Below are 26,944 nucleotides of genomic sequence, written 5' to 3' on the forward strand. Positions count from 1 at the left end.
AGGGCCTGAACATGCAGGAGGGTGAAAGGCGTGCAAGGAACACAATGAATTGGAACGATGTGGTATACTGGGGTCGACGTGCTGTCAATGAATTGAACCAGGGAATATGAAGCATCTGGAAAGTTTTGTGGGGCCTGGATGTGGAAAGGGATCTATGGTTTTGGTGCATTATACATGACAGCAAGAGACGGAGTGTGAACGAATGTGGCCTTTGTTGTCTTTTCCTAGTGCTACCTTGCTCACATGCAGGGGAGGGGGTTGTCATTTCATGTGGTGGGGTGGCGACGGGAATGAATAAGGGCAGCAAGTATGAATTACGTACATGTGTATATATGTATATGTCTGTGTTGTTTATATATGTATACGTTGAAATGTATAGGTATGTATATGTGCATGTGTGGACGTGTATGTATATACATGTGTATATGGGTGGGTTGGGCAATTCTTTCGACTGTTTCCTTGCGGTACCTCGCTAATGTGGGAGACAGCGACAAAGTATAAATAAAAAAATAAATATATGTGTGTGAATTTCATACTTCAGCATGTATCTTAACACAAATGAGATGCACTGCTAGAATTATATTCATATATTTTTGTAAAATAAATATAACAAACAACAGCTTCTTTCTCATTAATCAATACATGTGAGCAAAGTTCCTGTAAGGTTATAAAAACACTACTTCACAATGTATGAATTTATTTTTCTGTCCATTTGATTAACATAATTTTTAAAGCTGTTTGCATGTGCAGTATGTGAACATGGGAAATATATGATTTACTATATATGCAAGTGGACATAAATAATACGCACATTGTTACTTTTTTAACTACCTATATAAAATGTGGATATAATAGACTTCATTCAGTATATAGCAATGAAAGTATCATGTGAAATGGCTCATGTTTCCATACTCAAGTATTACTGATACACTGGCTCATGTTTCCATACTTGGGTAGTATTGATACATTAGCTCATGTTTCCATACTCGGGTAGTATTGATACACTGAGGCTTTTTATTCCATACAAAACATACCAAGCATTCTGAATTCAATAAGTGACAATATAAAAAATATTCATCTAAGTAAATACTACAATACAACACCATTTCATTAATTTTTAGAACTGATATCTCAAATTCAAAATACTTGATATATTTTTCCTCTACTAAATTTTCTTGCCTAAAGAGGCTAAAATGAATGATATATGGAGAAATTCTTCATTATATATATAAATCATATATATATATATATATATTTACATATATATATATATATATGAGCCTTCGAGGAGGATGAGCACTCGAAGCACGACTCCTTCTTATTTTATATATATATATAAACAAATCAATTTCCAGTACCAGACTGAAAGCTATACAAACCTATTGCCAATTATACATAAAAAATATTCTCCACTATCCAAATTTTTTTCTTTGAACACTAGACTGTATGATGCCCTCTGATGACATATTAAAATTTGTTTTGTAAAACCAACTGCTCATGTACACATGTTGTGAAATAATAGTCATAAACTTTTATATATTTAATCTACCATATATGGCCACTTATGTATCCAATAAAAAACAAAAATACAGAAGTACTTCTTTACATATGGCTGTCCTAAACCTTTGTGTTACCCTAAACACTTTTGAAATGCAGAACTTTGTAGCTTGAAAGATGACCAGCTATCTGATATAGTAAACATCAGGCTGCTATACTTACACAAGTAGAAATTATACAGATGTTCTTCTGTTGCATTATTTCGGAAAAGTAGTTTGTACTGTGTAGCTTATTCATAACTTGTTAAATCTTTGTCAATGTCAATCATAAACTTGTGAAAATGAACAATGTATCAAGATACAAGGTCTATCAAACCACACATGGAACCAAGTGCTGCCACCTATTATCTGTAGTATGGTTCAATATATTAACTTAACACAGACTTTCTGAAAACTTCAAGTGACCATATACAGTTGATGTGGGAAGTAGATACAAGTAAGAGGCAGCACTACAGCAGCAGTGTTCTACATCCTGGGATAAAGAAGCTCACTGGAGGGTAATGCTCTGGAGATCTATCAAGTTCGCCAATAAATTTCAACTGTTTTTCTACATACAGGTCCATTTTTATATCAAAATATTTTCACTTCTTAAAACTAGAAGGTTCATGATCAAAGCAACTTTCCTGACATCATAATGTAATAACAACAACTATGACTCTTGACAAATCTCCATGCAAAAGCAAATACACTTAAAGCATTTTTCAGCCTCCAGCTGAGTGATGCTACCGTCCCATACAAACATCTGTGAAAATTGATAAAATATAATACACTGTTCAGTACAATTTTTGCATCTTTACATAGTGAACTATCATGTATGACCTTTGTTATATATGTATAACTGAATAAGTAGGGAACTAAAACATTTTGTTCTAAATCATAATGCAATAACATAATACATATTTCTATTACAATGATTATTTAAACCATACAATTAAACAATCTTGCATAAATCAATTCATTGATTACAAAAATGAAAGATTGTTACCAAGCCAATATTGAAAATCTGAGCAATGACCCTGTGATATGTACTGTTATTCAATCTCCAGCATATCTCTATCTAATACAATGATAATTTAAACCATACAATTAAACAATCTTGCAAAAATCAATTCTTTGATTGTAAATATGAAACATTGTTACCAAGCCAATATTGAAAATACTGAGCAATGACCCTGTGATATGTAGTTATTCAATCTCCAGCACTGAGACTATTAGATTAAACTGAAGTTACTCAAAGCTTTTAACTCCTGGTTGTTGCATGGTTAATCACAATGAATCCTTCTATATCATAAGATGAGCAAGTATACAACCTCTCGCATTACCACCTGGCCACATGTTCAAAACTTCCTACAACACTAAACAATCCTGTGGAAAAGCAGTGGTAACTTCATCAAATATTTAATTTTCAGCATGTGCTGGATAGGTGGATAAAATATTAGGCTTTCTGTATCAGCATAAACATATATTTATACCTGGTGCTCCTGCTTAGCCATTAGTTCCTATTCATAATGTGTCTATTTAAAAGTTTGGCATCAGTTAATATTCCTGCTGCAACAAATCTAAACTACAAATTCTGGAAAATAAGAAAAAAAGTTGTCTTTTACTCAATGATATGCGTGAAATTATCTTTGGCAAAAATAACTAGTGATCATGACTTGTCATATGTCCAAACACCTTACTGTAACCTGAAGCTTTCCATATATTTCATATTCATGAGCTGGGAAGGATAGACAGTTGAAATTCCAGTCTCATGATTTGGATCCTAACAAATTTAATATCTATACTCCTACACAAATCATTTTAATTTGACAGCAAGAAAAAATATGAGGAAATGTTTACGTGGGGTGATTACATTCTGACTACGGAGCTTCAACACATTTATATAGCCTCAATTATTAACCAAAACATATATCCAATACAAGAATATAGCAATATACAGAAATACAAACATTACTCCATTTAGTTCATCGACTCCTGAATCAGAAACATAAAAAATGTGCTAGAGAATTTAGTAATACTGCCCTGTATTTATCTCTTGTTATTTCAGTCACAACTCCTTTTAAAGGAAAATTCCTCCCCACCAACCCTTCAAAGACAGAGACCCCTCAGAACTTAAAACTTGAAACAACCACATAAAATAAGAAAACAAAATACAATTTAAACCAAACAAATGATATTTCTATCACTTCAAAGAACTTGCTCCTAGTAAAACAAATATATGAAATACAAATCCTTTATCGTTTACTGCACTATCCATCTCATAGTTAAAAACAGTAATCTGTTGTAACACAAGTGGATAGAAAAAATTTCCAGAAAGTGTGACAAGGGACTCTGTTCTGAACTGGATGCTTTCACAAACTGAGAATCCGAAAGCTCCACTGCATGCATATATACATGAACTTCATATTTCTAACTGTGAAAATCAATGAAGTATAAAAGTATATCATATCAATACTGTTTATATCATCTTTTGAAACACTACACGGTAAGAGGAGAGGAGACACCACTGCTCACATGCAGTATCTGCTATACAATGCATCATTTCTAATAAAAAATCTTGAATGTTTACAAATAATAATATAATAAAACCTATTCATCTAACATAACATATAAACTACTAAATATATCTGGAGACTTCCACAACATTAAAGAATACACTATCAAAACATGGAGTGATGACAGATAATCCCCATTCCAATTTCTTCACTCACTCGCAGAAAATTGTCTAATAAGCACAAAATTCTTGCACAATCAATTAACTTTATAACTGATTCAGATCAGTCTAATGAACAAATGGCCAATCTTAAAATTCACCATATTCATTACTGACATGATCCATTAACTTTACATCAAAGCAATTTAAAAGTGGAGTTTTCTGCACTTTTAGTTACAATTAACTCAACTTTATTAACGGTTAACCACAACTTAAAACACCCTGCATATCTTAATACACCAAAATTATTTTATGAAGAAAGAAAAATCTAATACAATCTGCTTGTTCTCCTTTAAGAATACAGTTTGCATCACTCTTTCTTTATAAATATACAAAGGACAACCTTGAAAAAGAGCTGGATACTGTTATATAAAATTTTTTCCCTTTGTTCATCTTCAACATTCCACAACCCTGTGCAACAAGATACAATAATATGAATGATTTATCTACCCTAAATTTAGGTACATCTATCTATCATCCAGATTAAGATTTACTCTAAGAATATCTACTAAGATTTTACAAGAGTTCTGCAAATATTCTAGGGATCTTTACAATGTCATAAGGCCAGTCTCTATTCTCTTTTATACAGAGTTTTCTCAACTTCCTGTGTCACTCTGCTGTAAAACTTATCTGTCATTTCCAAGTCAAAGATAAGGTACATGGGGATCCTGCAACTGTGTAAACACAGACATATATGCCTCACTCAAACTCATGTTCCTTTTTTGCAGACTTTCAGCTAGCTCAACAACTGCCAGCTTGTTCTTTCATCACTCCCATGAGCAACCTGTGAATGGGTTGACTATTCAGAGGTTTCAAAATGAACTTCCTAGTGCATTTCACTCCTAGTGGGTTTTGCCACCATCATCAATAATTGTGAAGTGGACAATCTTCCTTCCAGCAAATTCCACGAAGTCGATTTCTTTGCGTTCAATCAGGTCATCCACACTTCGCTTCATCATTCCTTAAAAGCATTGGGAAATTTAATGGTCAGTACTATATACCTTTTCATACATCTGAAACATCTAAATAGACTAACTTAATTAAAATATATCCTGGGGTATATCTATAAGCCTACCTGTCAAGAAAATGTATGCTGAGGAATTAATTACAGCAGCAATTAATAAGCAAACAGAAAAGTTGCTGCTGCAGTTTGAAAACATTGTTAATGGTTTATAGTCAGGTACTACATAACTGTTGGAAGTCAGTTACTATCTACCTAATCGTTGGAAGTCGGATACTGTCTATTCCAATCTCTGATGCCTATTCCCTCCAGGAACTCCTTCAAGGGGGGTAGCCAAAGCTAAAGTCTCTGTACCTGGTAAACTCCAGTGCCACTTCTTGGCCGATGTTGCCTAACCCTTAACATGCCACTGCCTTTCACCCTCCTGCATGTTCAGGTCCCGATCACTCAAAATCTTTTTCACTCCATCCTTCCACCTCCAATGTGGTCTCCCACTTCACCTCGTTCCTTCACCTCTGACACATATATCCTCTTTGTCAATCTTTCCTCATTCATTCTCTCCATGTGACCAAACCATTTCAAAACACCCTCTTCTGCTCTCTCAACCACACTCTTTTTATTGCCACACATCTCTCTTACCCTTTCACTACTTAATCAAACCACCTCACACCACACAATGCTCTCAAACATATCATTTCCAACACATCCACCCTCCTTCGCACAAACCTATCTATAGCCCATGCCTCGCAACCATATAATATTGTTGGAACCCCTATTCCTTCAAACATACCCATTGTTACTTTCCACTATAATGTTCTCACCTTCCACACATTCTTCAACACTCCCAGAACCTTCGCCTCTTCCCCCACCCTGTGACTCAATTCCGCTTCCATGGTTCCATCCGCTGCCAAATCCACTCCCAGATATCTAAAACACTTCATTTCCTCCAGTTTTTCTCCATTCAAACTTACCTCCCAAGTGACTTGTCCCTCAACCCTACTGTACCTAATAACCTTGCTCTTATTCACATTTACTCTCAGCTTCCTTCATTCACACACATTACCAAACTTAGTCACCAACTTCTGCAGTTTCTCACCCAAATCAGCCACCAGTGCTGTAATATCAATGAACAACATCTAACTCACTTCCCAAGCCCTCTCATGCACAACAGACTGCATACTTGCCCCTCTTTCCAAAACTCTTGCATTCACCTCCCTAACACCCCATCCATAAACAAATTAAACAACCATGGAGACATCACACACTCCTGCTGCAAACCTACATTAAATGGGAACCGATCACTTTCCTTTCTTCCTACTCGTAAACATGCCTTACATCCTTGAAAAAAAATTTTCACTACTTTTCACTTGCCTCCCACACCATATACTCTTAATACCTTCCACAGAGCATCTCTATCAACTCTATCATATGCCTTCTCCAGATCCATAAATGCTACGTACAAATCTAAACCATGGAAAGCTGTGTAGGTATGTATATTTGCGTGTGTGGACATATGTATATACATGTGTATGGGGGTGGGTTGGGCCATTTCTTTTGTCTGTTTCCTTGCGCTACCTCGCAAACGCGGGAGACAGCGACAAAGCAAAAAAAAAAAAAAAAAAAAAAAAAAAAAATCTATTTGTTTTTTAAGTATTTCTCACATACATTCTTCAAAGCAAACACCTGATCCATACATCCTCTACCACCTCTGAAACCACAATGCTCTTCCCCAATCTGATGCTTTGTACATGCTTTCACCCTCTTAATGAATACCCTCCCATATAATTTTCCAGGAATACTCAACAATACTCAACAAACTTATACCTCTGTAATATGAACACTCACCTTTATCCCCTTTGCCTTTGTACAATGAGACTATGCATGCATTCCACCAATCCTTATGAGCCATACATACATTGAATATCCTCACCAACCAGTCACTCACATTTTTTAATAAATTCCACTGCAATACCATCCAAACCCACCGCCTTGCTGGCTTTCATCTTCTGCAAAGCTTTTACTACCTCATCTCTGTTTACCAAACCATTCTTCATGACCTTCTCACTTCCCATACCACCTCGACCAAAACACCCTATATCTGCCACTCTATCATCAAACACATTCAACAAACCTTCAAAATATTCATTCCATCTCCTTCTCACATCACCACTACTTGTTATTACCTCCCCATTAGCCCCCTTCACTGATGTTCCCATTTGTTCCCTTGTCTTACGCACTATACTTACCTCCTTCCAAAACACATTTTCATTCTCCCTAAAATTTAATGATACTCTATCACCCCAACTCTCATTTGCCCTCTTTTTCACCTCTTGCACCTTTCTCTTGACCTCCTGTCTCTTTCTTTTATACATCTCCCAGTCATTTGCACTATTTCCCTGCAAAAATCGTTAAGATGCCTCTCTCTTCTCTTTATTCTTGCTTCTTCATCCCACCACTCACTACCCTTTCTAATCTGCCCACCTCTCACGCCACAAGCATCTTTTGTGCAAGCCATCACTGCTTCCCCAAACACATCCCATTCCTCCCCCACTCCCTTTATGTCCTTTGCTTTCACCTTTTTCCATTCTGTACTCAGTCTCTCCTGGCACTTCCTCACACAAGTCTCCTTCCTAAACTCGCTTCCTCTCACCACTCTCTTCACCCCAACATTTTCTCTTCTTTTCTGAAAACCTCTACAAATCTTCAACTTCGCCTCTACACAACATCTCTCCAGTTGCACCTCTGAGTACATTAACATCCTAAAGTCTCTCTTTCACATGCCTATCAATTAACACATAATCCATTAATGCTCTCTGGCCATCTCTCCTACTTACATATGTATATCTTTGTATATCTTTCTCTTTAAACCAAGTATTCCCAATCACCAGTCCTTTTTCAGCACACAAATCTACAAGCTCTTCACCATTTCCATTTACAACACTGAACATCTCATGTACACCAATTATTCCTTCAACTGCCATATTACTATCCTTTGCATTCAAATCACCCATCACCATAACCTGGTCTAGTGCATCAAAACTCCTTATTTATCTTCAAAAATTCAACATGAATATGGACAGCAAAAGATTGGTTATTGATAAATTCTTGTAAATTTTCTTTGCTTGCTCCCCTAACCTCCAAAGACATGTAATTCGTTCTGTAAAACTCTGAAGCATACACTAGATATCAATTACTTCGGCTTTTTGCTTCGGAGAATTGGTTACTTGTGTGCCCTAACTATTATCCAGACCTCTTAATACCTAGCTTGCTCCTGTCATAAACTTACTGAGTGACAGCGACACATTGATGGGCCATCTTACAGAGATATGCTTTGAAACTATTTAACTTCTTTTGTCTTACACATCAGAAACAACCTTGAAATCCAAAACAATTATTTCTACAATGCTTTATTTCTAGCACTATTCACATTTCATTTTAGGCCTGGCCTCATTCATCATATCCTGTAGAACTCTTTCTCACAGTCATAAAAAGAATTAATCTTTAATTACAAGCAATGAAGTTTTGTGTTTATGGGTGGTATAAATGGAAAAGGAAGTTTCATTTGAAAATTCAACTTTGTTTGCCAGGTACAAAATTGAGTGTTTATATCTGTGCTATCATCACTTCTACAGACTGAGAGTAAGCTGAGGATATGTATGAGTGAATAAGACACTGTGTGTTTTTGATCACCCCAAGTAAATTGAAGCATAGGTACAAAGTAATCAATAAATGGAAAGAGAACATTCTGCCTTACCAGGGTTGTACACGCGTTCAAGGCGGAAGGTAGGCAACCCACTACAGTCCTTAGAAATGTACATTCCAAGAGACTTATAGTCCTTTACTGGTGGGTATACCACACGCATGGTTTCACGCACAATCTGAGTGTCCACATTGTAGTAGCCTGTCAAGTAAATATGGATTCAAAAACAAGCAAAAAATTGTATGACACTATCTTGTCTTTCACATTTGGATATCAATCAACATGTACCAGAGTGGTTCCTAAGATATGTATGTACTTATGAAATCTTACAATTTGAAACTGTCAAAAAAAATATTTCTATGCATTTATCAGCTTGACTTCTGCAATGTTGTTTTTTACATACCCTTCCACATCTTCTCGATGAGATCAAGCACTGTACGAGGAGGCAGCACATGATCATGGTCCAGAGGCATCACAAAGCAGCGGCCAGATCTAATATCAATGATGCCTGTCACATTCTGACGAGCATGTGCAAAATTAATCATATACAAGTGGAAGATTTACAACATATTTTAACAAATTTCAACGCGCCCATTCCATTCCTTCCACCATCATTTTTTTCTTTCCCACATAACTATAACTAACAAGAATTATGTACATTTCAACCTCATTAATCAAACACCTTTCTATACCCTGTTCATAAATGCATCTACGGTACAAATACTTTATATCGGATGCAGAGTATCATGCTATCCCAGTTACCAAATTTAGAAATAAGGATTTCTATAGTTCTTGTGTAGAAAAATAAAGAGGGGAAAATTTTGCTGTGTCTTTGACACCTCTAAATTGGGTTTTATTTCATACTTGTATGTGTAATTTGCCCATGTACGTCTTTAGCTACCATACTGAGCAAAGTGTGCAGCATCTGGTACAACAGTATGGTCAACAACTGACATGTGATACCAAAACATGGGCAAAGCAGCTAAACAATGTCATAACCATTATGTCTACCTCCCTGTTTAAACAATTTCTATCTGCCATAATCAATCTACTGATGTGGAAATAAACAAACATGCATAATCATAAATTACTCATACAAGTACATCAACATACAGCCTTGAAATCATGGATGAAACGACCTGGATGTCCAATGCCAAAGTCTGGAACATGGATTTCCTCAAAGCTCTCTTCATCTACGTCTAATTCAAACTCTTCCTTAAAGAGGCTTTCTGATGTCCACTCAGCATCATCAACACCCTTGGGAGAAGGAAATATAAGTTTATCAAAAGAAAATTAATGATCATTCATTCTTCTAAAGTTAATAACTTTATCTATCAACCTATCACTGACCAAATCACCATATAAATCCCTCACACAAATCCAGTCATCCTTTTCAGTCAAGACATGAATACAACCTAAACTCTCATGTCACTCAGAATAATTTACCTTCCCTTACTTTACGTTGTTTTGAGGACTTAACATTTTACCCCCAAAGCTTGGAACTGGTCCAGGTGGTTGGAGGCCATGGCTTACATGATTTTGCAAACTTTGTAAATACTTCTCCAAGCCTGTCTTACATTTCTCCTATATTGTTTCTGGAGGAAGCAGTTAATGTGTTTTGCAGCCTTGCATTCCAGATGTTCAAAGAAGGTTTTGCTATTATTCTACTCACTGCTTTCTTCTGGGGCAATATCTTAGACCATCTTCCATGCCTATCATACAGTCAAACCCAAGCACTACAAAGTCACTCTTTCCAACAGGTGTATCATATAAAATTTTCTCAATATCCAAGCTAGTATGTTTGAAGATAAAGTCTAGTAATAGTGGTACATCAGTCCCTCTCATCCTACTGTGTACAGTGACATGATGCTTAAGGAAATTTTCCAGTATATACAATGAAAATTTTCTACCTCCATTACTCCCAGTCATCATGACAACCTAGGTTCCACAGCCTGTATCCTTAAGAGTGAAATCCCCTCGTATCAGTGCTTTACCATCTCTTGAAAACTGCAGAAATCCCCTCGTATCAGTGCTTTACCATCTCTTGAAAACTGCAGGTTTTACTGCTTATTGTACCATCCTTACTGTTCCTTCCCTATTCTATCTATCTACCTATCTATCTGATGTCCATTCTCTCTGGGAACTCACTCCAGGTGGTACCCATAACAAAAGAAACTCTAGTAATAGCGAATTCCAATGCCGTTCTTAGCCTTCAGTGTCTCATCCTTAACACTTTGGTAAATTATATAATATGAACACCACAATGCATTTCTCTCCTAATGTTACCCTTTCACCTGTGTATTTGCTGAATAGGTCATCTTACACTATTTCCTAAAACTCATGATTATCTTTTATTAAGAAAGCCTATTCTTATGCTACCTTTCCTTCTCATTCCCTCCTTCGTATCATGTATTCAAACTAAAGTGTATGAAATCTAAACATACATTCTGACAATAAAAAAAATAATCAGAGACATAACAGACTTAATTCATGTGAAAGAAAACTTGCTGCCCCAAGGTTGACATTCAACTCTTCCACTGTCAAACAAGACATTCTTAGTAATGGCTAGATCAGGATTTCTAGTGCTTTCAGTCACTTGAAATTGGATGGAACTTTTGGGGTGTTAGTTCTGATAACATGAGACTAATTCAGGCCACCTGCAGATGCCATTTAATGTTACACAGTGGTCACAAACATCAAAAATATACAAGACTAGAAAAACAGAGGCCAATAATATGTAATGCACTTTCATGAATACCAAAAATACCAAAATGGTAAATAATGGCAGCTTCAATCAATCCTATAAAGGCAGAATATCAAAATCAAAAATACTTTTCTAAAACAATCCCCAGACACTAGCATTCCTTGTGATGTCAAACTTTTGAAATCATGGTTTCATGCATACACTGGAAATAAAAAACAAAAACATCCAACTAAGCAACTATTTATGCCTGTATCAAATCAACTAATCCCATCATTCAAAGCCCATCTCATATATCTTTTAGAAACATAAGCAATCCTTTGTTTTGTCTTTACAGTTTCATTTTAACACTGCACAGTCTTTTCCTACAAATCTCAATTTAAAAAAAAAAAAAAAAGCTAATACTCTTCAGCAACTGAAAAGCATACCTTGTAAGCAGCAGGGTTTCCTCCTAGGGGCATCACATGAAGAGAGTCACGCTCAAAAGGAATCCCACACCAGCCACGAAAACGAGACATCTGAGCAGAAAGTAAACATTATATGTATCAGTCCATGACAGAGAAAGAGATAGAATGAAACATGGATTGACATTAAGAGAACTAAAGACTCCAAACAATGAAGAGTTCTCAAGTTATGAGGATTTGGACTTTGAAATGTCACAATGACATTCATAACAAAGTAGTATCTAAATCTGTGAAGAATGCAGGGGTGAGATATCTGGGCACCTGGACATGATGGATGCGTGAATTATTGAAAATATTTAAAACAAGGGAGAGGAAATGAAGTGAGATAGGGCAGACCTTAAGTGAAACAGAATATCAATGAACAAGTACATGGTTGACAGATGTATCCAGCTATCAAAGAAAATGGGTATATGGAGATTATACAAGACAACCTCTCAGGTACTTGGAAGATGAAGTTCTTATTTCATACAGCTGTGGCAATCTTCCTTTTTTTTTTTTTTTTTTTATTTTTTTTTTTTTTATACTTTGTCGCTGTCTCCCGCGTTTGCGAGGTAGCGCAAGGAAACAGACGAAAGAAATGGCCCAACCCCCCCCATACACATGTACATACACACGTCCACACACGCAAATATACACACCTACACAGCTTTCCATGGTTCACCCCAGACGCTTCACATGCCTTGATTCAATCCACTGACAGCACGTCAACCCCTGTATACCACATCGCTCCAATTCACTCTATTCCTTGCCCTCCTTTCACCCTCCTGCATGTTCAGGCCCCGATCCCACAAAATCCTTTTCACTCCATCTTTCCACCTCCAATTTGGTCTCCCTCTTCTCCTCGTTCCCTCCACCTCCGACACATATATCCTCTTGGTCAATCTTTCCTCACTCATTCTCTCCATGTGCCCAAACCATTTCAAAACACCCTCTTCTGCTCTCTCAACCACGCTCTTTTTATTTCCACACATCTCTCTTACCCTTACGTTACTTACTCGATCAAACCACCTCACACCACACATTGTCCTCAAACATCTCATTTCCAGCACATCCATCCTCCTGCGCACAACTCTATCCATAGCCCACGCCTCGCAACCATACAACATTGTTGGAACCACTATTCCTTCAAACATACCCATTTTTGCTTTCCGGGATAATGTTCTCGACTTCCACACATTTTTCAAGGCTCCCAAAATTTTCGCCCCCTCCCCCACCCTATGATCCACTTCCGCTTCCATGGTTCCATCCGCTGACAGATCCACTCCCAGATATCTAAAACACTTCACTTCCTCCAGTTTTTCACCATTCAAACTCACCTCCCAATTGACTTGACCCTCAACCCTACTGTACATAATAACCTTGCTCTTATTGACATTTACCCTTAACTTTCTTCCTATTAACCAAAAATATATGCAACACATGCATTTCAATTCAAATTTATGTTACTAGCCTCCATAAATTCTCTGTATTCAATGTTCATTTCGAGACTATAAAGATGTTCTGAGGAACAAGTGCTACCTACAGAGCAGAATAATCAAAGAGAGTAAAATAATAATAAATGGAAACATAACAACTGGGAGTTAAGTCAGAGTAAATGGAAACATTATTCGGATTTATTTCACTCCATGGAACTAGTAAGGTGCTGGAAACTAATGGAGTCAACACAAAGATAGATATGTATAATGTACATGTGTATATATGTATATGTCTGTGTGTGTACATATATGTATACGTTGAGATGTATAGGTATGTATATTTGCGTGTGTGGACGTGTATGTATATACATGTGTATGTGGGAGGGTTGGGCCATTCTTTCGTCTGTTTCCTTGCGCTACCTCGCTAACATGGGAGACAGCGACAAAGCAAAATAAATAATAAATAAAATGTGAATAAGAGCAAGGTTATTAGGTACAGTAGGGTTGAGGGACAAGTCAATTGGGAGGTGAGTTTGAATGGAGAAAAACTGGAGGAAGTAAAGTGTTTTAGATATCTGGGAGTGGATTTGGCAGCGGATGAAACCATGGAAGCGTAAGTAAATCATAGGGTGGGGGATGGGGCGAAAATTCTGGGAGCCTCGAAGAATGTGTGGAAGTCGAGAACATTATCTCGGGAAGCAAAAATGGGTATGTTTGAAGGAATAGTGGTTCCAACAATGTTGTATGGTTGCGAGGCGTGGGCTATGTATAGAGTTGTGCGGAGGAGGGTGGATGTGCTGGAAATGAGATGTTTGAGGACAAATGTGGTGTGAGGTGGTTTGATCGAGTAAGTAATAATAGGGTAAGAGAGATATATGGTATCAAAAAGAGTGGTTGAGGGAGCAGAAGAGGGTGTTTTGAAATGGTTTGGTTACATGAAGAGAATGAGTGAGGCAAGGTCGACAAAGAGGAAATATGTGTCAGATGTGGAGGGAACGGGGAGAAGTGGGAGACCAAATTGTAGGCGGAAAGATGGAGTGAAAAGGATTTTGAGTGATCGAGGCCTGAACATGGAGGAGGGTAAAAGGCATGCAAGGAATAGAGTGAACTGGAACGATGTGGTATACTGGGGTCAACATGCTGTTAATGGATTGAACCAGGTCATGTGAAGCATCTGGGGTAAACCATGGAAAGTTCTGTGGGGCCTGGATGTGGAAAGGGAGCTGTGGTTTCGGTGTATTATACATGACAGCTAGAGACTTAGTGTGAACAAATGTGGCCTTTGTTGTCTTTTCCTAGCACTACCTCCATAAATGCTACATACAAATCCATTTGCTTTTCTAAGTATTTCTCACATACATTTTTCAAAGCAAACACCTGATTCACACATTGTCTACCATTTCTAAAATCACACTGCTCTTCCCCAATCTGATGCTCTGTACATGCCTTCACCCTCCCACATAATTTCCCAGGAATACTCAACAAACTTACACTTCGGTAATTTGAGCACTTACTCTTATCCCCTTTGCCTTTGTACAATGGCACTATGCAAGCATTCCACCAGTCCTCAGGCACCTCACCATGAATCATACATACATTAAATAACCTTACCAACCAGTCAACAATTCAGTCACCCCCTTATATATATCATTTATTTATCTATTTTGATTTGTCACTGTCTCCCGCGTTTGCGAGGTAGCGCAAGGAAACAGGCAAAAGAAATGGCCCATCCCACCACCATACACATGTATATACATACACATCCACACACGCAAATATACATACCTATACATCTCAATGTACAAATATATATACACACACAGACATATACATATATACCCATGCACACAATTCACACAGTCTGCCTTTATTCATTCCCATCGCCACCTCGCCACACATGGAATACCATCACCCTCCCCCCTCATGTGTGCGAGGTAGCGCTAGGAAAAGACAACAAAGGCCCCATTCGTTCACACTCACTCTCTAGCTGTCATGCAATAATGCCCGAAACCACAGCTCCCTTTCCACATCCAGGCCCCACACAACTTTCCATGGTTTACCCCAGACGCTTCACATGCCCTGATTCAATCCACTGACAGCACGTCAACCCTGGTATACCACATCGATCCAATTCACTCTATTCCTTGCCCTCCTTTCACCCTCCTACATGTTCAGGCCCAGACCACTCAAAATCTTTTTCACTCCATCTTTCCACCTCCAATTTGGTCTCCCACTTCTCCTCGTTCCCTCCACCTCCGACACATATATCCTCTTGGTGAATCTTTCCTCACTCATTCTCTCCATGTGCCCAAACCATTTCAAAACACCCTCTTCTGCTCTCTCAACCACGCTCTTTTTATTTCCACACATCTCTCTTACCCTTACATTACTTGCTTGATCAAACCACCTCACACCACATATTGTCTCAAACATCTCATTTCCAGCACATCCACAGTCCTGCGAACAACTCTATCCATAGCCCACGCCTTGCAACCATACAACATTGTTGGAACCACTATTGCTTCAAACATACCCATTTTTGCTTTCCGAGATAATGTTCTCGACTTCCACACATTCTTCAAGGCTCCCAGGATTTTCACCCCCTCCCCCACCCTATGATTCACTTCCGCTTTCATGGTTCCATCCGCTGCCAGATCCACTCCCAGATATCTAAAACACTTTACTTCCTCCAGTTTTTCTCCATTCAAACTTACCTCCCAATTGACTTGACCCTCAACCCTACTATACCTAATCACCTTGCTCATTCACATTTACTCTTAACTTTCTTCTTTCACACACTTTACCAAACTCAGTCACCAGCTTCTGCAGTTTCTCACATGAATCAGCTGCCACCGCTGTATCATCAGCGAACAACAACTGACTCACTTCCCAAGCTCTCTCATCCACAACAGACTTCATACTTGCCCCTCTTTCCAAAACTCTTGCATTCACCTCCCTAACAACCCCATCCATAAACAAATTAAACAACCATGGAGACATCACACACCCCTGCCGCAAACCTACATTCACTGAGAACCAATCGCTTTCCTCTCTTCCTACACGTACACATGCCTTACATCCTCGATAAAAACTTTTCACTGCTTCTAACAACTTGCCTCCCACACCATATATTCTTAATACCTTCCACAGAGCATCTCTATCAACTCTATCATATGCCTTCTCCAGATCCATAAATGCTACATACAAATCCATTTGCTTTTCTAAGTATTTCTCACATACATTCTTCAAAGCAAACACCTGATCCACACATCCTCTACCACTTCTGAAACCACACTGCTCTTCCCCAATCTGATGCTCTGTACATGCCTTCACCCTCTCAATCAATAACCCCCCATATAATTTACCAGGAATACTCAACAAACTTATACCTCTGTAATTTGAGCACTCACTCTTATCCCCTTTGCCTTTGTACAATGGCACTATGCAAGCATTCCGCCAATCCTCAGGCACCTCACCATGAGTCATACATACATTAAATAACCTTACCAACCAGTCAACAATACAGTCACCCCCTTTTTTAATAGATTCCACTGCAATACCATCCAAACCTGCTGCCTTGCCGGCTTTCATCTTCCGCAAAGCTTTTACTACCTCTTCTCTGTTTACCAAATCATTTTCCCTAACCCTCTCACTTTGCACACCACCTCAACCAAAACACCCTATATCTGCCACTCTATCATCAAACACATTCAACAAACCTTCAAAATACTCACTCCATCTCCTTCTCACATCACCACTACTTGTTATCACCTCCCCATTAGCGCCCTTCACTGAAGTTCCCATTTGCTCCCTTGTCTCACGCACTTTATTTACCTCCTTCCAGAACATCTTTTTATTCTCTCTAAAATATATCCCCTATATATATATATATATATATATATATATATATATATATATATATATATATATATATATATATATATTTTTTTTTTTTCATACTATTCGCCATTTCCCGCATTAGCGAGGTAGCGCTAAGAACAGAGGACTGGGCCTTTGAGGGAATATCCTCACCTGGCCCCCTTCTCTGTTCCTTCTTTTGGAAAAAAAAATAAAAAAAAAAAAAAAAAACGAGAGGGGAGGATTTCCAGCCCCCCGCTCCCTTCCCTTTTAGTCGCCTTCTACGACACGCAGGGAATACGTGGGAAGTATTCTTTCTCCCCTATCCCCAGGGATAATATATATATATATATACATATATATATATATATATATATATATATATATATATATACATATATATATATTATTATTTTTTTTTTTTTTTTTTTTATACTTTGTCGCTGTCTCCCGCGTTTGCGAGGTAGCGCAAGGAAACAGACGAAAGAAATGGCCCAAACCCCCCCATACACATGTATATACATACGTCCACACACGCAAATATACATACCTACACAGCTTTCCATGGTTTACCCCAGACGCTTCACATGCCCTGATTCAATCCACTGACAGCACGTCAACCCCGGTATACCACATCGCTCCAATTCACTCTATTCCTTGCCCTCCTTTCACCCTCCTGCATGTTCAGGCCCCGATCACACAAAATCTTTTTCACTCCATCTTTCCACCTCCAATTTGGTCTCCCTCTTCTCCTTGCTCCCTCCACCTCCGACACATATATCCTCTTGGTCAATCTTCCCTCACTCATCCTCTCCATGTGCCCAAACCATTTCAAAACACCCTCTTCTGCTCTCTCAACCACGCTCTTTTTATTTCCACACATCTCTCTTACCCTTACGTTACTTACTCGATCAAACCACCTCAAACCACACATTGTCCGCAAACATCTCATTTCCAGCGCATCCACCCTCCTCCGCACAACTCTATCCATAGCCCACGCCTCGCAACCATACAAAATTGTTGGAACCACTATTCCTTCAAACATACCCATTTTTGCTTTCCGAGATAATGTTCTCGACTTCCACACATTCTTCAAGGCTCCCAGAATTTTCGCCCCCTCCTCCACCCTATGATCCACTTCCTTTTCCATGGTTCCATCCGCTGCCAGATCCACTCCCAGATATCTAAAACACTTTACTTCCTCCAGTTTTTCTCCATTCAAACTTACCTCCCAATTGACTTGACCCTCAACCCTACTGTACCTAATAACCTTGATCTTATTCACATTTACTCTTAACTTTCTTCTTTCACACGCTTTACCAAACTCAGTCACCAGCTTCTGCAGTTTCTCACATGAATCAGCCACCACCGCTGTATCATCAGCGAACAACAACTGATTCACTTCCCAAGCTCTCTCATCCACAACAGACTTCATACTTGCCCCCTTTCCAAAACTCTTGCATTCACCTCCCTAACAACCCCATCCATAAACAAATTAAACAACCATGGAGACATCACACACCCCTGCCGCAAACCTACATTCACTGAGAACCAATCACTTTCCTCTCTTCCTACACGTACACATGCCTTACATCCTCGATAAAAACTTTTCACTGCTTCTAACAACTTGCCTCCCACACCATATATTCTTAATACCTTCCACAGAGCATCTCTATCAACTCTATCATATGCCTTTTCCAGATCCATAAATGCTACATACAAATCCATTTGCTTTTCTAAGTATTTCTCACATACATTCTTCAAAAAGAAGAGTGAATGTTGGGGTGAAGAGGGTGGTGAGAGTAAGTGAGCTTGGGAAGGAGACTTCTGTGAGGAAGTACCAGGAGAGACTGAGTACAGAATGGAAAAAGGTGAGGACAATGGAAGTAAGGGGAGTGGGGGAGGAATGGGATGTATTTAGGGAATCAGTGATGGATTGCGCAAAAGATGCTTGTGGCATGAGAAGAGTGGGAGGTGGGTTGATTAGAAAGGGTAGTGAGTGGTGGGATGAAGAAGTAAGATTATTAGTGAAAGAGAAGAGAGAGGCATTTGGACGATTTGTGCAGGGAAAAAATGCAATTGAGTGGGAGATGTATAAAAGAAAAAGACAGGTCAAGAGAAAGGTGCAAGAGGTGAAAAAGAGGGCAAATGAGAGTTGGGGTGAGAGAGTATCATTAATTTTAGGGAGAATAAAAAGATGTTCTGGAAGGAGGTAAATAAAGTGCGTAAGACAAGGGAGCAAATGGGAACTTCGGTGAAGGGCACAAATGGGGAGGTGATAACAAGTAGTGGTGATGTGAGAAAGAGATGGAGTGAGTATTTTGAAGGTTTGTTGAATGTGTTTGATGATAGAGTGGCAGATATAGGGTGTTTTGATCGAGGTGGTGTGCAAAGTGAGAGGGTTAGGGAAAATGATTTGGTAAACAGAGAAGAGGTAGTAAAAGCTTTGCGGAAGATGAAAGCCGGCAAGGCAGCAGGTTTGGATGGTATTGCAGTGGAATTTATTAAAAAAGGGGGTGACTGTATTGTTGACTGGTTGGTGAGGTTATTTAATGTATGTATGACTCATGGTGTGGTGCCTGAGGATTGGCGAAATGCTTGCATAGTGCCATTGTACAAAGGCAAAGGGGATAAGAGTGAGTGCTCAAATTTCAGAGGTATAAGTTTGTTGATTATTCCTGGTAAATTATATGGGAGGGTATTGATTGAGAGGGTGAAGGCATGTACAGAGCATCAGATTGGGGAAGAGCAGTGTGGTTTCAGAAGTGGTAGAGGATGTGTGGATCAGGTGTTTGCTTTGAAGAATGTATGTGAGAAATACTTAGAAAAGCAAATGGATTTGTATGTAGCATTTATGGATCTGGAGAAGGCATATGACAGAGTTGATAGAGATGCTCTGTGGAAGGTATTAAGAATATATGGTGTGGGAGGCAAGTTGTTAGAAGCAGTGAAAAGTTTTTATTGAGGATGTAAGGCATGTGTACGTGTAGGAAGAGAGGAAAGTGATTGGTTCTCAGTGAATGTAGGTTTGCGGCAGGGGTGTGTGATGTCTCCATGGTTGTTTAATTTGTTTATGGATGGGGTTGTTAGGGAGGTGAATGCAAGAGTTTTGGAAAGAGGGGCAAGTATGAAGTCTGTTGTGGACGAGAGAGCTTGGGAAGTGAATCAGTTGTTGTTCGCTGATGATACAGCGGTGGTGGCTGATTCATGCGAAAAACTGCAGAAGCTGGTGACTGAGTTTGGTAAAGTGTGTGAAAGAAGAAAGTTAAGAGTAAATGTGAATAAGAGCAAGGTTATTAGGTACAGTAGGGTTGAGGGTCAAGTCAATTGGGAGGTAAGTTTGAATGGAGAAAAACTGGAGGAAGTAAAGTGTTTTAGATATCTGGGAGTGGATCTGGCAGCGGATGGAACCATGGAAGCGGAAGTGAATCATAGGGTGGGGGAGGGGGCGAAAATTCTGAGAGCCTTGAAGAATGTGCGGAAGTCAAGAACATTATCTCGGAAAGCAAAAATGGGTATGTTTGAAGGAATAGTGGTTCCAACAATGTTGTATGGTTGCGAGGCGTGGGCTGTGGATAGAGTTGTGCACAGGAGGGTGGATGTGCTGGAAATGAGATGTTTGAGGACAATGTGTGGTGTGAGGTGGTTTGATCGAGTAAGTAACGTAAGGGTAAGAGAGATGTGTGGAAATAAAAAGAGCGTGGTTGAGAGAGCAGAAGAGGGTGTTTTGAAATGGTTTGGGCACATGGAGAGAATGAGTTAGGAAAGATTGACCAAGAGGATATATGTGTCGGAGGTGGAGGGAACGAGGAGAAGAGGGAGACCAAATTGGAGGTGGAAAGATGGAGTGAAAAAGATTTTGTGTGATCGGGGACTGAACATGCAAGAGGGTGAAAGGAGGGCAAAGAATAGAGTGAATTGGAGCGATGTGGTATACTGGGGTTGACGTGCTGTCAGTGGATTGAATCAAGGCATGTGTATGGGGGTGGGTTGGGCCATTTCTTTCGTCTGTTTCCTTGCGCTACCACGCAAACGCGGGAGACAGCAAAAAAAAAAAAAAAAAAAAAAAATATATATATATATATATATATATATATATATATATATATATATATATATATATATATATATATGTAATATGTAACATGTAATACAATTTTATCCCTGGGGATAGGGGAGAAAGAATACTTCCCACGTATTCCCTGCGTGTCGTAGAAGGCGACTAAAAGGGGACGGAGCGGGGGGCTGGAAATCCTCCCCTCTCGTTTCTTTTTTAAATTTTCCAAAAGGAACAGAGAAGGGGGCCGGGTGAGGATGTTTCCTCAGAGGCCCAGTCCTCTGTTCTTAACGCTACCTCACTGAGGCGGGAAATGGCGAATAGTATGAAGGAAAGAAAAGATATATATATAAATTGTTACTCATTATACTTAACTGCCATCACATGCACATATACATACATATGTATACATACATATACATTTCAACATATACATACATATACATACAAAGACATATATACACATGTACATATCCATACTTGGTGCCTTCGTCCCCTCCCATCGCCACCCCGCCACACACGAAATAGCATCCCCCTCCAGTGGGGCAGGGCCAGGAACAGACAAAACAGGCCATATTCGTTCACACTCAGTCTCTAGCTGTCATGTGTAATGCACCGAAACCACAGCTCCATTTCCACATCCAGGCCCCACAGACCTTTCCATGGTTTATCCCAGATGCTTTATATGCCCTGATTCAATCCATTGACAGCACATCGACCCCAGTATACCACATCGTTCCAATTCACTCTATTTCTTGCACGCCTTTCACCCTCCTGTATGTTCAGGCCCCGATCGCTCAAAATCTTTTCACTCCATCCTTCCACCTCCAATTTGGTTTCCCACTTCTCCTTGTTCCCTCCGCCTTTAACAAATATATCCTCTTTGTCAATCTTTCCTCATTCATTCTATCCATTTGTCCAAACCATTTCAACACAACTTCTTCTGCTCTCTCAACTACACTCTTTTTATTTCCACATATCTCTCTTTACTTAGACAATCAAACCACCTCACACCACATATTGCCCTCAAATATTTCATTTCCAACACATCCACCCTCCTCCATATAACCCTATCCATAACCCATGCCGTGCAACCATCTTGTTGGAACTACTATTCCTTCAAACATACCCATTTTTGCCCTCCGAGATAACGTTCTCTCCTTCCACACATTCTTCATCGCTCCCAAAACCTTTGACCCCTCCCCCACCCTGTGACTCACTTCTGCTTCCATGGTTCCATCCGCTGCTAAGTCCACTCCCAGATATCTAAAACACTTCATTTCCTCCAATTTTTCTCAATTCAAACTTACATTCCAATTAACTTGTCCCTCAACCCTACTGAACCTAATAACCTTGATCTTATTCACATTTACTTTCAAATTCTGAAATGTAATATACTTACCCAACCATTCAAATTTTGACACTGCTTGCAAAAATAATGAAAGGAGACCTTTCACCTACTCAAATACAGTCAAACTGTAATAATAAGGTGAATCATATCTGTGAAAACATGTTAAGAACCCACAATGTCATTCTGGTGAGCACAAGGGCAGCAACCCCATCAGCCATATCCCCACTTATCGGGCCTACTGAGACAGACTCCTATGGTAAGCAAAGAGTGGTAAGTCATATGGAAGGTAAGACAACTCTATCAAGGGCCAAACTCCTAATCCCAACAACTACCAAAACTGTCAAAAACAATAATAGAAAAAGTCATGCCCATGTGTCATATTCCATTGCAGTATAAATCTATCAAAATCCTAAATGCAATATTTGATCAAGAGAGAAGCAGCACCATGCAATCACAATCACCAAGAATTCCTTCCTACTATTGCCCATTATAAAAATAAGCAAAAAGTCAGTAACTTATTTTGATTATAAAAAAATGACAAATATAAACCTTTTAGTAGTTTTGATAATTCTAAATACTATGAACAGAATACCGATGATCCATTCCATTCTCGTAAAAAGTCATTTCGCAATTCCTGATACCAGCATCCTCTATGCCAAAGGAGTATTTCAGCAAGTCTAAACATATCAACTAGTTATTTGGAATAATGTACAACAATTAACAAAATAAGGAGAGTAAAAATGAAATTAATGATGAATTCTATGACTTGCTTCTTTTATTCCACCCATTCTTATCATAACAACTGATGACCCGTACAATGTACAACACTGTTAACACCCATTTATAGCGACCCATAAAGCAGTTTCAAATCTACAGAAATGTTACACTGTCTATTTTCACTGACCTGGTGGCGTGAAAACTGGCGGTAAAGGTATACACCACCAATGATACCAATGCTAAAGACCAGAAGTGCTGTGATGAACACACAAATGGTAGTAGCTGTGGACACACGCCTACGAGCAGTTGATGAGAGCCATGCCTCAACATCCCCATTTCTTGGATCGATTACTGTGTGGTCGACATTTTCTGCACCCTGATGGGATAAATAAAAAGCATCAATAAAGACATCCTACTTTCATAATGTAATTTAACATCAGAACCTTGTTGTTCTTTCATGTCATTTAAGATCAAACACAGCACAGGGTATATCAATGCATATAACCAGTACACACACACACACACATAATATATATATATATATATATATATATATATATATATATATATATATATATATATACATATACACATACGCCTCACAGCCTATTTGGTTTCCTCCACTTACAGTACAGTTCACGAGACACCAAACTTTTTTGATATTTTTTAAGCACTTCTCTAACCTGCCTCGTTAAAGGTTTTTCATCAGATTCTACCAGTTTTGGACCACCTAATCTGACAAGTAAGTACTATTTCAGTCTGGTCTAGTATCCTTTGGGAAGCTGGTGACACTGTTCCAGAGAATTCTGCCTTGGAGACTCTTTTCAACTTCCTACTGTATTTGATGTTCAAAATGCCACTTTTCATAGTCTTCATTCATCTGGTCACTAACAAAACATGTTTACTGGGATATGATCTGAGTGTGATGTTACATGCATTCCTCATCCTCAAAATTATTGGAATATAAAGTAGGGTACTAAACATCCAATAGGTCAACACTACAGTTATGCCATCTTTGAAAGCAGTACTTCCTTAAGGTATTTCAGATGGAAATCATCACATTTGCAACCTCAGTGTGACACTTTTTCATACAACCCCTTTGCTCACATTCTGTCTCATTTGGATATGTTATTCTCCAAAGGCTTACACCCATGTCTCTCACTACCTTGGTGTATTCATTTATCAAATCATTTGCTTACATCTTTCTACTAGAGGCACTCCTCCTGTTGCACAATGACAATCTTAATCAAAGCTTCATGAACTAATAGCAGATAAGCACCTATCATATCTCTTCCATCATAATGAATAATATTACATAAATACTATGTCATACTGAAGAAAGTAAGTTTTGAACGTAAATTGCCAAAATTTATGTTAATGGGTTTCTCATACAAGAAAACATTGGTATAAACATCTGGAATATTAGTGTCAACAAAATATTAAAGAAGAGTATGGGATCAAAACAAAAACTGGTTTTGGACTAAAAATTTCACATATCTGTAGATCAACATTCACAAGAGAAAGTTACAGCCACACAAAATATCTGCCAATTTTTTCAATACTTTTAGAATTTTCTTCTTAAACCTCTAGCTTTCATATGAGATGGAAACCCCTGGTAATCAAAACACTTCAAAACAACAGATGTGAAAAAAGAACCTCAATTTGGTAGATTAAGTTATCACAAAATTATGACAAAAACAAAGTCATGGGCAAGAATAGACAGTTATCCTCACATCAGAGGCAACTGGCCATGTTTCTATAAGTTCTGGCACTACCCTAAACCTTTCTAAAGGCTCATGCAGCCTAAGAATGAGCCACTTCCAGCAGCAAGGAAAAAAAAATTGGACTCCTTTAGAGTGAGAAGTTCATTGATGAGTGCACTTCCAATGATACAGCCTTGCCAAAGGTAATTTATCAAACTCTGTAATCCTTTGCAAGTGGAGCCTGTTAAAACCTCTCTCTCTCTCTCTCTCTCTCTCTCTCTCTCTCTCTCTCTCTCTCTCTCTCTCTATGTATGTGTATATATATATATATATATATATATATATATATGGTAAGACTAGCAGGTTACAAGAGCTACATAATACCTGTTAAGATTAATGGTGACAAAGAGCAAATTCTAGTCAGCCAACAATCCTACCACAATGCTTGCTGGGCACCGCCTATTGTCTATTCCAGTGGCAAAATGAATCAGATTAAAGCAAGTGCTCCCCTCCAACAATTCTAGTCATTCAAATTTTCAGGTCATAATCAAAATTAACGTTTTTCCACATCAGTATACATAAATTTGTAGGATTCCCAAATTCTGTATCACTTCTCAGGGGAAAAGGTCGATCAATCCATTAATAAAACCTTTTATGAGAGAGTCAGTGAATCCTTTGGAAGAAATTATAACAATTACCAATCAAAGAGATTAGATCTTAAACCCAGAGTTGGTTTCCAGGTAAAAGTATCATCTAATACTATAGACGGTCCATCCATGAACATAGCTCAGCCCAAGTCAGACCATGACCTCATACTACCTCCACCCACACTGGCCATGTGATCAAGTTAAGGTGAGGACATCCCTCATTCACTGGACTTCCTGTTCCAAGACAACTGACCAAATGGTCGGGCCGACGGCCAAGCCCCACCAACCAACAAAGCATTACAAAACTGGAACACTTTACAAAATCCGAACACACACAGAGCATGAGGTGTTTAGCTCATAATCGAAACGGAAAGACTTTGGCGAGTTCGTGGTACAAACCCTACGAAAACATAACCTTAGGAAACCAACTCATTCAAAAGGTAAGTGGAAACTATGGGCGCTGAAGGTGGCCATTGATCCCTGCTATCCCAGCAAATACCACACACACACACACTCTCACACACACACACACTCTTAAAGTTCCACAAAAGTAAAGGCATTCATTTACTTCCCCTTCTAAGTACTTCTAAGAGGATTCACATGACAAATGAGTTTGTAATCCCAGAGATGTGCGGATCGACGTTGGACATACCATTAGCAACCTTCTCCTCCTCAGTACTTGGTCCCTTCGTAGAATTACCTAACAATATAAATACAAAAAAATCCATACATTTAAGCCCATGTGGGCCGATTTATATAAACAACTGATACTATTTCATCTGAAATCAGTCTCAGTACAACGTAGGTCTCTGACCTCTCACGGACTTCATTAAATTGACGCAGATGTCCCGAAACGTCATTCATGGCCACCCTTCACCATCCCTGGCGAGGCGACCAATCTTTCCCCCTAACTCACTCTCGCCCCGTTAACGCCAACTTACCTCCACTTCACTTGCCACCAGGGGCTTCTCCATAGGTTTCTCCGCCTTCTTATCCGTCTTGGGCTTGGTGACGATGGTCATCTTGGGGGAGGGCGGTGTCTACCAACACAGCAACACACAACAACACTGCACTACCCCTTAATACAGACTACTCCACACC

General features: G+C 38.9%; 1 protein-coding gene across 1 annotated transcript; it reads right to left on the bottom strand.

The window, feature by feature from the left end:
• Positions 1 to 680: 680 nt before the first annotated feature.
• Positions 681 to 26,944, bottom strand: LOC139748262 (integral membrane protein 2C). Its single transcript, XM_071661212.1, has 7 exons — positions 26,785 to 26,944; positions 23,681 to 23,869; positions 12,060 to 12,149; positions 10,044 to 10,187; positions 9,334 to 9,448; positions 8,985 to 9,131; positions 681 to 5,230 (listed from the first exon to the last, which is right to left on the bottom strand). Exons 1-7 carry the CDS (start codon positions 26,863 to 26,865, stop codon positions 5,112 to 5,114), a joined length of 885 nt encoding a protein of 294 aa, XP_071517313.1. The 5' UTR covers positions 26,866 to 26,944; the 3' UTR covers positions 681 to 5,111.

The sequence above is a fragment of the Panulirus ornatus genome, chromosome 73 (genome assembly GCF_036320965.1).
Source record: "Panulirus ornatus isolate Po-2019 chromosome 73, ASM3632096v1, whole genome shotgun sequence".
Classification (NCBI taxonomy): domain Eukaryota; kingdom Metazoa; phylum Arthropoda; class Malacostraca; order Decapoda; family Palinuridae; genus Panulirus; species Panulirus ornatus.

Coding starts and splice junctions, on each gene's coding strand:
- LOC139748262 (XM_071661212.1), bottom strand. CDS start 26,865: ATGACCATCGTCACCAAGCCCAAGACGGATAAGAAGGCGGAGAAACCT. Junction 12,150..23,680: donor GCCAGTTTTCACGCCACCAG/GTCAGTGAAAAT, acceptor CTTTCTGCTCAG/ATGTCTCGTTTTCGTGGCTG. Junction 5,231..8,984: donor TGAACGCGTGTACAACCCTG/GTAAGGCAGAAT, acceptor AATGCTTTTAAG/GAATGATGAAGCGAAGTGTG.